At 47.7% G+C, this 12,950-nt stretch overlaps 1 protein-coding gene across 3 annotated transcripts in view; it reads right to left on the reverse strand.

Annotated features, from left to right (window-relative positions):
• The window catches only part of VPS35L (VPS35 endosomal protein sorting factor like), a 143,827-nt gene that overhangs the window by 10,912 nt on the left and 119,965 nt on the right, over positions 1-12,950 (reverse strand). For all 3 annotated transcript variants that reach the window (XM_025275381.3, XM_025275379.3, XM_025275380.3), the window contains exons 27-28: positions 12,372-12,511; positions 4,296-4,461 (exon numbers count right to left, since the gene is read on the reverse strand). In XM_025275381.3, the coding sequence (XP_025131166.1) occupies positions 4,296-4,461; positions 12,372-12,511 (306 nt within the window). The remainder of the gene's footprint in view (positions 1-4,295; positions 4,462-12,371; positions 12,512-12,950) is intronic.

Raw genomic sequence — 12,950 nt, forward strand, 5'->3', positions numbered from 1 at the left:
AGCAGCAGCGGAGAAGACAGAAGGCCTAGGACTGCCTGTGGCCAACCACCCAAGCTGCAGGCACCCTGCCCAGAGGGGCCAGAGGCGTGCTTGGAGCAGGCCGCTCACACACAGAGCACAGGCTGGGCGAGAACCCACTGCGCGCCAGGTTCCAGGAGCTGGAGACCTGGTGGGTCGGGGGTGGGCCGACCCGGCCCTGCCCTCACAGAACACACAGCCCATGACGAGATGCAGACGAGCAAACAGACGATCGCCACCATATGCACTGCAGGTCCGGAGACAGCAACCCTGGGGGCTCCAGGTCCTAAAATCCAGGCTTGGGATGGAATTACAGAATCAGTGAGACCTAGGCTGAACCCTGAAGGTAGAAAATTCAGAGAAAGTGAAAAATAGGGTCAGGAGTGCTAAGAGTGCCACACCTGAACTCAGACCCGCTCTGCATTCCAGCCAAGTAGCTCCTGACTCTCCACTTCACCCTTCTCCCCTTCTCTATGTTTCTGTTCTAACACTTGGAGAGTCCAGACAGGGTGCTCGCAATGGGGAGAAATGAAATCCCTGGCAAATGGCCACTAAAAATAGCCCAGGATCTCTGCGTCTGCCTGGCCTTGGGGTCACGACCCCGAATGCTTCAAGGGCTGGCAGGCGACGTGGAGGAGTGAAAGGGCTGTGATGGCCTCCCACGGGCCCCTGGGTTGTACTCTTCCGACTAGATGTCTATCTGCACGTTAAACATCAGTGTCAGGACTGCCCTGCCTTTCCACAGCAAGCACGCTCTCTCATTCGCTCGCATGAAAGCACTGGAGTCATGGCTGCAGGTAATTTCAGAACAGTTTCTTCTTATTCATCTGGAAAGAAAACAGCCTAGGCATACTTCATACGCAAAAGAAAAAAAAAAAATCTGACCCCAGTTTTTCAAAAGTTCGAACGTTTGTTAACACGGTCTAAAAAGGCTGCCTCCAAAATGAGAGAAACAAGGAAATGGGGCCCCCATCTTGTGGGCCTCATATGGCCCCCCAGGACTCTCTCCTACTAAGACAACTGTCAGGTCACAACTGTGCGTCCAGAGTGAACAGAGCTGGGCCAAGAAGGCAGCAGAGAAAACCCACCCTTCTCTTTTCATTTCTAAAAGCTAGAAAACTAGATTCCTCCTCTGCTGGCGCTCCAGCTCCTACAGTCTGCTCTGCTGAGTCCTGTAGAGATAGGATTCAGGGAATCCACTGAAGGAAGCAAAAAGCGAGGAGAGGGCTTGCTCCTATGACAGGGCCCAGGATTTCCAGACCTACTTCCATGGCGTTTGGTCTTCGAAAGTTTCTCTACCGTTTTGAGTCCTCCATGAACCCTTCACAAGAGAGAAAATAAAAGTGCCAAGAAATACAGGAAAAGCTCAACCTCATTACCTATGCTGCTGCTGCTGCTAAGTGGCATCAGTCATGTCCGACTCTGTGAGACCCCATAGATGGCAGCCCACTAGGCTCCTCTGTTCCTGGGATTCTCCAGGCAAGAATACTGGAGTGGGTTGCCATTGCCTTCTCCTCATTAGCCATGAGACAAATGCAAATTACACTCATCAGAAGAGCCAAAATGAACAAGACGGACCACATCAAGGAAACAACTGGAAACCTCATGTATGCCTGGTGAATGTTCAGTTCAATTCAGTTCAGTAGCTCAGTCGTGTCCAACTCTTTGCAACCCCATGAATCGCAGCACGCCAGGCCTCCCTGTCCACCACCAACTCCCGGAGTTCACTCAAACTCATGTCCATCGAGTCGGTGATGCCATCCAGCCATCTCATCCTCTGCTATCCCCTTCTCCTCCTGCCCCCAATCCCTCCCAATATCAGGGTCTTTTCCAATGAGTCAACTCTTCGCATGAGGTGGCCAAAGTCTTGCAGTTTCAGCTTCAACATCAGTCCTTCCAAAGAACACCCAGGACTGATCTCCTTTAGGATGGACTGGTTGGATCTCCTTGCAGTCCAAGGCACTCTCAAGAGTCTTCTCCAACACCACAGTTCAAAAGCATCAATTCTTTCAGCACTCAGCTTTCTTTATAGTCCAACTTTCACATCCATACATGACCACTGGAAAAACCATAGCCTTGACTAGACGGACCTTTGTTGACAGGGTAATATCTCTGCTTTTCAATATGCTATCTAGGTTGGTCATAACTTTCCTTCCAAGGAGCAAGTGTCTTTTAATTTCATGGCTGCAATCACCATCTGCAGTGATTTTGGAGCCCAAAAAAATAAAGTCTGACACTGTTTCCCCATCTATTTCCCATGAAGTGATGGGACCAGATGCCATGATCTTAGTTTTCTGAATGTTGAGCTTTAAGCCAACTTTTTCACTGAGTGTAAACTGGTGTAAATATTTTGGAAAACTGTGAGACAGTACCAACCAGAGCTGAACACAAGGAAATCCCACAAGCCAGCAGTTTCACCCCAGGCATGTACCCAACAGACACGAACCCCGAGAGTTACATATTCAGGAATGTTCACAGCAGCACTCCTCGTAACAGCCCATAACTCCATCCACAGGGGAAGGAATAAATTCTGGCATATTCATACAGTGGAATACTACGCGGCAAAGCAAAAGGACGAACAACAGCTACACACACACAGAAGAATCTCACAGACATAACACGGAGTGAAAGAAGCCAGACATTCATTTAGAATGCCTGCTAAATGAGTCCATTTATGGAAAAGTAAAAAAACTAACAAACCAATGTGTAATACTAGTCAGGAGAGCAGTATACCCATAGAGAGGCAAGTGGTAGTGCTGGCTGGACAGGGGCATCCAGGGAACTTCTGGAGAGCTAGTGACGTTTGATGTCTTGATCTGAGTGGTGGCTACCAGGTGGCACTCATCACGTGGTCATTCACAGCTCTGTGGTTTACTGTCTGTGTATGCAACCACTGCTGTTGTTTAGTTGCTAAGTTGGGTCTGACTCTTTGCAACCCCATGAACTGTAGCCCACCAGGCTCTACTGTCAATGGGATTTCTCAGGAAGAAACACTGGAGTGGGTTGCCATTTCGTTCTCCAGGGGATCTTCCTGACTCAGGGGTCAAACCCATGTCTCCTACACAGGCAGGCAGACTGCCACTGAGGCACCAGGGAAGCCCCCGTGTACAACCATATACTTTAATTAAAACACTGTTATTCTGTAATCAAGGAGGCAGCATAACTCATATGCCACAGTGAGTTCCACTCACAGCACCAACTGGCCCTGAGCTCTGGAAACCACGTGGCTGGTAAAATCCTGTTGTCTTTTGGAGTCTCCCCTTGCCTCAGGTGGGGCAAGGGGACACCAATGCTTCTTCTCCTCACAGCGCTGTCAGGATCAGAGGAGAAAGAGGCCCACCAAGTCTGGGGCCGTACCTGGCATGCAGTAGGAGCTGAGACCATGGAAACTATTATCTCCAACGGTAACCAGCCTCCCCAAGTTACATCCTTACAAAACCTCAGCCCCTAAATCCCAGCCTGAGAAACCCCCTGAGAGTTATGACAGGAGGCCACCCTCAGCACTCCAAATCCATTCCATAAAATTTCCAAGTCTAGAGATAGTTGCTTAAACCCTAAAGTATATATGTATTGGCCAAAGCCAAATCCATTCCATAAAATTTCCAAGTGTAGAGATAGTTGCTTAAACCCTAAAGTATATATGTATTGGCCAAAGCACTTTTAACAATAGGCCCATTTTTTTGGAAACCAAAAATAGGAACTGAGGCTCTGACAAGTAGGGAGATGCTGAGGTTCAATGGGTGGCAATCTGGAATTGGGACTGTCCCATGTTATCTCCAGGACATGAAGAGGCTGCCCCCAAACCTGCAGCCAGCAAGCTCAAAACGGCTGGTTGCACATGGGGGAACAAGGCCATCTCCTTCCTCCAAGCAACTGCTCTAAGGCCAGGACCCATGTGAGACTGGAAAGGAATATGCCCGGGGTGAAGGTCACACATGTGCATATGTAACCACCATTCTAGAAATTCTGTGGCACATGCAAGGCATCACCGATCCAAAAGAGTGCTTCTCCAAACTCATCTGTGTGTCAAGATGATCTTGGATGCTCATGAAAGATACAAATTCTCAGATCTCTTCCTGGGCAATCTAATTTAGAAGAGATAGATAGGACCCACGAATCTGTGTTTTGAGTTGCCCCAGGTAATTCTTACATTGGACAAATTTATCAAGGCCCTGGACTAGAAGTTCATGGTGGGTAAACACAAGAGAAAATGAAAACTGCGCACTTGCTGCTCAGGAGTTCAAACACAGTGCAGTCTGGCGGGGGGACTTGGCTACCTTTGTCTACGTGGTAGAGATAGGTCTCCTGGCTCATGGCGGACAGCAGGTGCAGGACGCAGGTGTAGATGCGGATTTTCTCATCGCTGTTCTCCTCCCAGGTGTAGTCCTGGATCACGTTGAGCAGCTCTCGAACAAGAAACAGGACTCCATGTTCAGGGTGGTCCTAGTGGAGGACCAAAACAAAAGAATAAATAATCCTAAATGTGAAGCAGAAGAGGGGAAAAAAAAAATCAAGACAGAAACCCAGGTCCCTCCCTTTAGCAGCTACAGAGAAACTGAGGTGCCAGCTGTGGTTAAACAATAGAGAGAAAAGTGGCAAAATGCTGTTAACTTTACTAACCAGCACACTAGTCTAGGGAGACAAGGTTTGAGAGCCTACAGTCTGAGAACAGAAAGCAAAGTTACCTGTCAGTTTAATGGCCTGTTTCCAAAATTACAACCTTGCTCTTATATGCATAACAGTAAAAAGCCCTGTTTTTCCAACTACAAAAGCTAGATTGCAGGTCTCGCAGCAGATGGCACAGTAGAGGCCACCTACCTCGGGTAAACCCCCAAATGATCACTGTCACCACCAAAGGCACCGACTTTAAACACAGCCTTGCTCTTTAGGGCGTTCAGCAACATTAGCAGCTAAATTGAGGATCCTCTCTTGGGAGATCATGCTTGTGCTAGGCTGCTTAACTCTCTGTGACCCCATGCACTGCAGCCCCCCAGGCTACTCTGTCACAGGATTTTCCAGGCAAGGGTATTGGAATGGGTTGCCACTTCCTCCTCCTGGGAATCTCCCCAACCCAGGGATCGAACCCAAGTCTCCTGAGTCTCCTGCATTTGCAGGTGGATTCTTTTCCACTGAGCTACCAGGGAAGGCCCATCTCTTGGCAGAGGAAAAAACACAGAGTTTATAACAGTGTTTCTCAGATGCTAAACTGAATTAATGCTGGGATGCAAAGAAAAAGTCAGCAGCTTCAATTCTGTTCCAAAAAGGTCTAGGTGATGCTGTGGCTCCCCTGCTGAACACTCTCCAAAGACTCCCCCTCCCCCGGCTCCTGCCGCCATCACCCACTGACCAGCTGGTGCACCCCGCCCCTCACTCAGTCCAGCACCACCTTTATTGCTCCTGGGACCAGCTAGACTGCTCAGGGGCCTGGCAGGACACAGAGGGCATGCTCACAAGGGTTAAATGAGGTTCTTTTAACAAAGGATTCTCAGGATGAAGGCAATTAGTGAGGAAAGTGAGGCACCCGGGGCCTGGCAACAGAGAGAAGCCGGTACCATCCTCGGGTGGAAAGCACATGATGCAGAGCAAGGAACTGCAGCTGGAGCCTGCAGCCTTGGATGGAAGAACAAAGCCCCTGCTGAACCATGGCCCAGAAAGCCTCCTCCTGCCTCGCAGTCCATGTGAGTGCCTCCCAAGGACTGAATCAGTTGGAAGCCAGTAGGAAGGAAGCCCCAATGGCTCAGTGCCCAGAGGCCAGTTTCCCACACAGACCAGACGGAAGGACAGAAGATGCTCCAGAGGGCAGGCATAAGCCAAGGGGGTTCTGGCCTCCCAGCTCTGCTGCTCTCCCTGCTGGAACCTTTATCTGTGAGACTTGGCCACACTGGTTCCTTTGACAGCTGCTGTACCTCACCTTACACGTTAGCTCCTCCTGTGATGGTCAATCCAGAGCCCCTAGCACCTTCTCCTAGTCTCTGTGTCAAGTCAACCATCTCATATTTTCAGAGCAGTTCTCAGCATCTGATTTTATCTACTCTTTAGTGAACAATATCTCTTGATCTTTTTTGCATCCTGGCCTAAAAACCTCTAGGAGGGCAAACCTGAGTTTGCCAATAATACAGTTCTAGGACGACCCAGGGAACGCACTGTGAATGGTGCCCTTATTCCTGTCTTTGCTTGCTGGGACAGTGCCAGGCACACAGCAGGCACTTGGTAGGTAAATGATGTTGAAAGGATACCATTTTCCGAGCACCTTCCATGTACTACGTACTGAGGTGGCTACAAAAACAGTAGCTAACTTTTATGGTAGCTATCGTGGCTACCATAGCGTTTCTGTTTCAGAAAGATACTTTTATGACCACCCCTCCCACCCCATTTCACAGATGGGAAATGAGCCACACTGCTGGGACACGGGGGAACCAGGATTTGAGCCCTGGGAGTCTGGCTCCAGAGCGGACATTCCTAAGTGCTAATACTCTATATAATGCCTCTCTACAGATGACTTAGGCATGAACTAGACTTTATGGAGTGGGCTAGTTGGGGAAAGGCACGCATGTAGTCAGCTCTCTTAAATTCAGGCCTGGGGTAGAAGTGTGATAACCGAGGTGGGTGGGAGTTCATGGCTTCGTAATCCGAAGTGTGGATCCACAGCAGAAATACTTCCAGTGGGTAAGAATGAGGGTGGAGGGGCGTGAGATGATTTGTACAGCTGATAACATCTACAGGAATTGCTGTTACGGTATCGGCATGAAAGAAGACACACGATGCTCCAACATCTGAATGCCTCAAACGATACACAGTAAAATTGCCCATGCTGTGGTCCGCCTTCCATTGCCAGAGTCAGGCTCAGCTGGCAGCTTACTACTGCCTTTCTTTGCTAGCAGCTGTTTCTAACTAGGCTATTTTGTTTCGCTATGTGGATGCTCAAAATATATTTTATTTCAGGATCTGCCCTGGAAAGAGACAACAATGTGAATGGTCCAGTAACTTTCAATACAAACTGCCATAACTATCGTGAGAGAGGATTCGACACACCTTCAAAAAGGTGGAAGAAGGGGTAACGGAGACATGAAGGTTTGTAGGAAGCCGTTCCCCCGAGCTTTAAACCGAAGAGACAAAGAGATTATTTCCAACCTTCTCTACAAGGAAAACATTTTCCACACGATAGCCATGCTTCAGTGGTTGTAACATTTTCAAAAGAAATTGTACCAGTGCCAGCAACTGAAGCAAGGCAAACACAGATTTAAAAAAGAAAATAAGAAAAGATCCTGGATTCAGTAGGCAATCCGAGCAGGAAAAGGTTTCCCCGGGGTCTCTGCCAAGGGCGCCTCCCTGGCAGCAAGCAAACACCCAGGAGGTGGCTCCCAAGGGGCACCTGGGAGGGACGCAGCCCTCTCTCTCTCTCAGCTGGAGGAAAGGGGGCCTGGCTCCCACCATTCGCATGGTCCCTCTGGGTCCTTGGTCTGCGGGAATCCTTCTATTAAACATCACTGTTTGGGAGAAAGAATACCCTGGAAACAACTAACTTCCCAGGAGAGCTGAGAGGCAGCGAAGACAGAGCCGAGCACACACATCCTGGCTTTGAATTCTATCTTGGCTGCTCACTGGCTGGTGACCCTGGGCAAGTCACTTGACCTCTCTGTGCCAGGACCTGCTTCTGTGAGAGGAGGATAATTATAGGGCTGTTTGGAGTGAATACTGGTGAACTGCTGGTTGGCTCTCTGTGTGTTAAATAAATATTCAAGTCCTTTACAAAAGGAGCCAGAACACAGAGGGGCTGGGAGGAAGTGCAGGAAAGAGAAGTGGAGCATTGGTGGGGTGGGGGCAGGGGGCCACAGAGCAGGTGGAGGGCAGGAAACAGATCTCCGTGGAGACGGGAAGCTGTGGGTGAGTCTGGGGTCGGTGGCGCTCCCTGGCCTCACTGCTGCCAGCCCACCTGTCCTGCCAGCTCGTGCCCCTCTAGCCTCTCATCACCACGGCTCTCTTCCAGTCCAGTGCTGCTGGGTGCCCGTGCCCACCTCAAGGCCTTACCCATGCTGTTGCCTCCACCCCGAATGTCACCACACCCCCCGCACTTAGAGAACTACCAGTCTTCCTCTGAGCTCAGCTCAAATCACACATTCTCAGGGCACTTCCCTGACACACTTCCCTTCAAAATTTGAGGCTCTCAGAAGTGCCTGTAGTTCTTTATGACACTTTATACAACTGGAGTTAAGTATTGATTTGCTTGGAGTCTGTCTCCTTGCGTGGAAGCACACATTTCTGTTCACTCCTCCATTCCCAGATCAACAAATATTTGCAGGGTAGACGGAATGAACGAAGCTTTGCATCTGGCTACCATGTTATGCTGACGGCTGGACCTTTTCACTAAGATAAGGAGGAGAGAAGACATTTCCCTGCTGTGTCCTGGTGATCAGTGCCAGAAAACTGAGGGGGAACATTTCCACTGCCTACAAATTTCAAATGAATCAAAATTAGGCATCTGCAGTGGTTCACACCAAACTTGCTCAATTCATTCTAGTTTCCTTGTCCTACCAAATGTTGTTAAAAGAAATATGTTAGTTCAAGATTATGGAGAAAACTGTCCTGCAGTCCACCAAGAAGCTGACCACTGCTGATACCAGAGCAGAATGCTTCAAAAGTGGGGCTGCTTGCTAAGGAGAGAGGGCTGTTCTGGGGGAATGTTCACCTCTGTATTCGTTAGTATGAATAAAGTGGACCAGTTATTTTATTTGGCCTAAAATGGCATCCATTTTTTTTTTTTTCTAAACAAATAAAATGAGTCAAAGCTTTTCAAACCCATTCTTTAAAAAAGTCTTGTGCTCTGGAGTGGGAATGCAAAATGGTGTAGCCACTACAGAAAGCAGTACACAGGTACCTCAAAGATTACAAGTGGAACTGTGATGTAATGCAGCAGGTCCCTCCTCTGGGTACTTATTCAAAACGTTTGAAATCACTAATACTTCAAAGAGATACTAGTGCTCTTGTGTTCACTGTAGCACCATCTCAACAGCCAAGAGGTAGAAACAAACAAAATGTCCACTGAAAGATAAATGGATAAAGAAAATGTGGCCTACACATACAACGGACTGTTACTCAGCTGTATCAAAAAGAAGGAAATGCCATCATATATGACAACATGCATGAACCTTGAGGATATTATGGTGAGTTAAATAGGCCAGAAAGACAAATACACTATGATTCCACTTACATAAGGCATCTAGAACAGTCCTTTCCAAGAGTGGAATTCAAGGGCTGGAGGGGGAGGAAAACAGGGAGTCACCAATCAGTGAGTTTAAAGGTCCAGTTAAGGAAGATGAATAAGCTGTAGGGATCTGCTGAACAGTGCTGGGCCTCGAGTCAACAGTTACGTCATACACTTAACAATGTGTTAAGAGGGCAGACATGGTAAGTGTCCTTACAATGAAAGAATTAAATTTTAAAAGTAAAATAACAAAAGTTTGACAAGAAAGGTAGCAATGTGAACCAGGTAAAAGAGGGATATGGGAGTCGTCTCCTGCTGAACCTATTGACCACAGTGGGGCTCGCACGCGGCCTCTGGCCTCTGAGCCGGGTGAGCACTCAACCTTGGCTCTTTAGACTTAACATCTCATGGCACCCGGAGAGCCAGCCAGTAGTTACTATACTGTGTCCCATAGGAGGGATGTAGGGTTGTAAAGTCCCAACTATCTTGAGCAATAAAGCCTCCTGCGAATGTTTCAGGCTGGGGTAGCACAGACTTCCCAGCTCTGCTTCTCACCAGCGGTGCAACCCCAGGCAAGCCTCCAAGGTCCTGCTTTGCAGGATCCTAGAGACTGTGTATTGACAAAGGGAGCTAGCATGGCACGGAGCACCTAGTAAGAAGTCCCGAACTGTGGCTAGAACCATCTTAACAGCTTGAGAAATCCTGGCAAAAGCCAGAGCACTATCAGGAACAATGAAGTCTGGCAGGGGTGGGGTTACCTGAATGCCTAAGGGAACAGGTAAGCAACAGAAAAGGATTTAATGGACCCAGAGGCGCCCAGGGACCTGGACAGAGTACACGTGCCCCCCTAGGACAGGCAGCTGCTCTCCAGCTGAGGACAACTGGCCAGGCGGGGAATGCAGGCCTCATAGGGCTGGACCTGATTTTTTCTCAAGGAACTGGAAATCTGGGTTTCTCTGTGATCTACAAATTTTAAATGGGGGTAATTCATTCCAAATGTTTTCCATCATGATGCAGCCAACAAGTGTGTCTCCAGGCTAGATTCCACCCACTGGTCATCAGCTTGTGATCCCAGGGACCAAGCGCCCGGTTCATGAAGCACTTTCATAGCGATCTTTTCAGTCGACCCTCACAGCAGCTCTGTTAGGTGTGTATCTGGATGATACTTTAGAAAGGTGACAAGGGAGATTCTGAAAGTTACAAAACTTTCTCAAGGCCACAAGGCTGTTTGGTCACTGGGTCAGGACTAACACAAGTTTCTGACTCCAAGCACAAGGCTCCAGTGATTTTTAACAGAGAAAACCCCATATGCAGAAGGAAAAGGCAAGCCAATTAATCAGTAAACGGCGACACTGAGCCACTTCCTCATTAGAAACCCTGATTTTATCACCTGATAAATAACCAGACTATCAAAAAATGAGAGAGATTGATTATAAACTACTAAGAAGAATACCAGAACACACTGAAGTTGAGCATCAAGCCTGCCTCCCGAACATCCCAGGCTCTCTTCAGAGAATTTGGGATTTGAACTTGGAAAGTTGGGAGCAACTCAGTTTTTGTTCTCTCAACTTCACTGAGATGATTCACACACCCAACAATTCACCCACATAAAATGCACAATTCGTTGGTTGTTCGTATATTCAGAGTTCATATATTCACAATCATCATCACAATTTTAGAACATTTTCATCACCCCAAAGTAACCCGATACCTGTGGGAGCTGAATGGTTCATGGCCTGAGACCAGAGGGACATTTCTTAAAGTGTGGTCCTAGGACCACCTATACTTGACTCAAGGGAGCTTTCAAAAATGCTGATTCCAGGGCCAATCTTACCTAGGGAGTGAGACTCTCAGTACGGAAGTGGGGATGGGCATCCATGGTTCCTACGCACATTTGGCTTCACCATGAGCCAACCCATTTTGTGCCTGGACTTTTTATGACCTGGTGAAGCCTACACACAACTCAGAGTTCTATTTCTAAAGCAGAAAATAAAATACATAAGACCACAAAGGAAATCAATTATGCTAAAATACAGTTGTCAAAATATTTTTTCAACGTATCTGTTATACTGTAATCTATTACTTCTTGGTGAATACATTTAAATAACAGACCTAGCCAATGGGCCTAATAACTATTGCACTTGTAAAGGAAGGAAACATGTAGATAGTCCTCTAAAATCTCTCTCACACCTGAAATGTTATGTGAACATACTGCTGATTACTTTGGTGACAAAGTCCCAGTTACTACAACTAGTGCCGTGGCTCATTGCCTGTGATTTTTAATGACGTGAAAGGCTAAATTCCACTGAGGTTTGTAAAAAGAAAGGGTTTTTTTTCGCATCTGAATTCATGGTTGCTCTGCCAGATCCCCATGGGTTAGGCAGACCCCAAGTTAAGAACCCCAACTAGGGTGAGGGCCCTAATGCTGGATCCTGGGAGTGGCCCTGATTCCTTCCAGCCCAAACCTGACTACTCATTCCCTATATTCCACAAGAAACCCCAGCATCTTCCAACAATAGCCCTTTGACTTTCACTATCTTGTTGTGTATTCTGGTCTTTGCCATCAAAATAACATCATCATTACCTCTTCAAGTGCTTACTATGTACAAAGGCACTGATGGAGAAGGGAGATGGCAACCCACTCCAGCATTCTTGCCTGGAGTATCCCCATGGACAGAGAGGCCTGGCCGGCTGCAGTCCGTGAGGTCACGAAGAGCTGGACATGACAGAGTGACTAAGCACAGCCCAAGGCACTGTTGTAACCACCTATGTATATTTGCTCACTTAATCCTCACCTCAACCTAGACATGTAGATGCTATTATTATGCCCATTTTGTAAATGAGGAAACTGCAGCCTGGTGATGTTACACAATCACCTGACACTACAGAGCTGGAAGGAAGGGACTTCACCCTGGGTGTTTTGTTCATCCAGTGGCTCGAGCCCTGAACAAGTAGTACCTCCTTCGCCATATAGAGAGCCTTGACTATATACCCTGGACACAGATGAATAGAAACGCATTGAGAAATTCAAATATCTGACTACAAAACCAACCAAGATATAGATAGAACATCCCTGCACTTCTAGGGCAAAGAATGTATATAAAACAGGTCAAAGAAAGACATCACCTACAGGTCTTCTGGGGAAACGTACCGGAACTATTAATAATGTAGAAAAGAAATTGCAGAGGAATTCCAGAAGGAATGATTCTGAGGGCCGCATCTTTCCATCAATATTAATCATCTTGGGAACTTCTGGAACGAGGCTTATGGCGGCTTTGAAAAAGGCATCAGCTGCAAGACAGAAGAGAAGTCCACATATGAGAATGTCGAAAAATTCAGGGTCTGCTTTCTTCTTCACACGGCCCAGAGGCCAAGCCTGAGAGAGGTATGTGGAAGTCAGGCCACACCGAGGGCCCAAGACAGCTGGCGGGTCCTCGAAGAGGGTTTCTGCACCGTGACTGACTCAGTGGAACATTTGGGTTAGAGGCGCTGCTGCTGCCTCCCAGCTCTTTTCTTCTCCCCCTTCTTTCTTGGGGCAATTTGGCTCCAAGAATTTCAGTCAAACTGGCTTTAGATAGTAAGTAAAAAAAGTACACAGCAAATTATCACAGAGAGTACAGAAGTCAGTTGTTGGGATTGAAGGCTTCATCTGAACTGGCTCGGTCAACCCTTCTGTCCAGCCCAGGAGGAAAGTGCTGTCCGAGGGCCCACTCCACAGCTGAGGAAAGAG

Source organism: Bubalus bubalis, chromosome 24 (assembly GCF_019923935.1).
Source record: "Bubalus bubalis isolate 160015118507 breed Murrah chromosome 24, NDDB_SH_1, whole genome shotgun sequence".
Lineage (NCBI taxonomy): Eukaryota > Metazoa > Chordata > Mammalia > Artiodactyla > Bovidae > Bubalus > Bubalus bubalis.